At 61.9% G+C, this 1,600-nt stretch overlaps 1 protein-coding gene across 1 annotated transcript in view; it reads right to left on the reverse strand.

Moving 5' to 3' along the window:
• The window catches only part of ACKR1 (atypical chemokine receptor 1 (Duffy blood group)), a 1,451-nt gene extending 595 nt beyond the window's left edge, over positions 1-856 (reverse strand). Inside the window, exons 1-2 of the mRNA XM_009322023.1 lie at positions 836-856; positions 19-349 (exon numbers count right to left, since the gene is read on the reverse strand). Coding sequence (XP_009320298.1) covers positions 19-349; positions 836-856 — 352 coding nt within the window. The remainder of the gene's footprint in view (positions 1-18; positions 350-835) is intronic.
• Between the last annotated feature and the right edge of the window lie 744 nt (positions 857-1,600).

A 1,600-nucleotide genomic window follows, 5' to 3' on the forward strand; every position in this document is an offset into this window, starting at 1 on the left:
CTGTCCCCCGCCACCCGCCCTGTCGGAGGCCCACCGCCACCGGCGGCAGCAGGGCGGCGAAGAGACCCATCCCCACTGCCAGCTGGGCCACCAGTGCTCGGCTCTGGGGCCAGCCCCAGGCGTGGGGCCGCTTGGCCAGTGCCACCAGCAGCGCCCCAGTGCCCAGGGTGGCTGCAGCGCAGGTGACGGCCAGGAAGGTGGGAGCCACGTGCTGGAAGAGGGGACAGTACTGATTGTGGCAGGGCGCGGCATCGTAGTCCAGGGAGGTCATGTTGCTGTCATCATAGGAGAGGTTGCCCATGATGTCCAGCAGGTCCAGGGAGTTTTCGCTCTCCAGGATCCTGGGGCTCTGTGAATGAGACCAGTGGGCATCAGGGAGGGATGAACCCGGCTGACTGCAAGGTGCCCGCATCCCACAGCATCGCTTGAGACATCCCCTCTGATGGGCTGCTGCTCCCCGCCATGGAGCTGCTGCCCTGCTGGTGCTGGGGGATTCATGTACAGTCCTAGTGCAGGTTGAGCAGGGCAATTTATCAGGGAGGGACACACTGCGGAGAGGGGAGGCCTTCTGCTGATACCTCAGGGGTGTGGGATTGTCCTGAGCCGGCCCCACTGTACATGAAAGCACAAATTTTCTTACAGCCTCAAAGGAGAGTTGCAGACCCCTAGTGGGTGGGTGCAAACCCCACCAAGCTGCCTGCAAGTGAGTGCCGGCAGTACCTGCTGCAAGCCCTGGCCCTGCTCACCACCATGCACCCACGTGGCCCCAGCCCTCATGTCCAGCGGGATGGGAAATCGCTGGGAAGAAGCAGCAGGGGAGGGGAGAGGCACTTACCACCAGGATGCAGTTGCCCATGATGTGTGTCCCAGGACGGCACCCACTCCTCTGTGTTTGGGGTCTCCAATGGGTGCTGTGCGTGGCAGCCAATGCTCAGCCACACATGCTCACTGCAGGGCGCTGTGCCCAGCGGTGCACACTCAGGGGTGCACGCACTCTTATGGGCGCCACGCACGTCAGTGCACACTCTCCAAGAGCTGTGTTGCACAGCGGTGCCTGCTCCACTCACTCTCCCTCAGGCTCCACTCCTCCCGCTTGAAAGGGAGGTGAAGGACTGCAGTAACGAGATAAGAGCTGCCTCATTAATGGCAGCCCTCCTGGCCTGGCAATCCCCTTTGCCAGGGTCTGAAGGAAACAGGCGGGTCACCACTGCCGGTAAAGCCAGTGAGCTGCCAGTGCAAGCCTGCAATTTCTCGAGCAGGAAACAATCACTTCCTGGCAGAACACCTTAAATTAATTAGGAACTGTATTTACAGGCACATCCCGGCTGTGTGGATGCTCCTGTTGCTGTCCTGGACTCAGGCGTGTGCAGAGTTTCATCCCAGGGATGCTGGCTGAGTGCAAGCCTGGCTCTGGGGCGTAGGGTGGGTGTTGTGGGTGCAGGATGCTGGCAGCTGCCGAGGGGACCCCGTGGTGGCGCAGCCTCAGCATGCGGTGCTTTCCAGCTCCCGTACAGCAAGGAAATCCGCAGCTCTTCCTCGAGACGCCCTGCTGGGAGGCCGGATCCTGCGGGGTCACCCTGTGACACCGGAGCTGAGTCAT

The sequence above is a fragment of the Pygoscelis adeliae genome, unplaced genomic scaffold (assembly GCF_000699105.1).
Source record: "Pygoscelis adeliae isolate BGI_AS28 unplaced genomic scaffold, ASM69910v1 Scaffold654, whole genome shotgun sequence".
In the NCBI taxonomy this organism is placed as follows: domain Eukaryota; kingdom Metazoa; phylum Chordata; class Aves; order Sphenisciformes; family Spheniscidae; genus Pygoscelis; species Pygoscelis adeliae.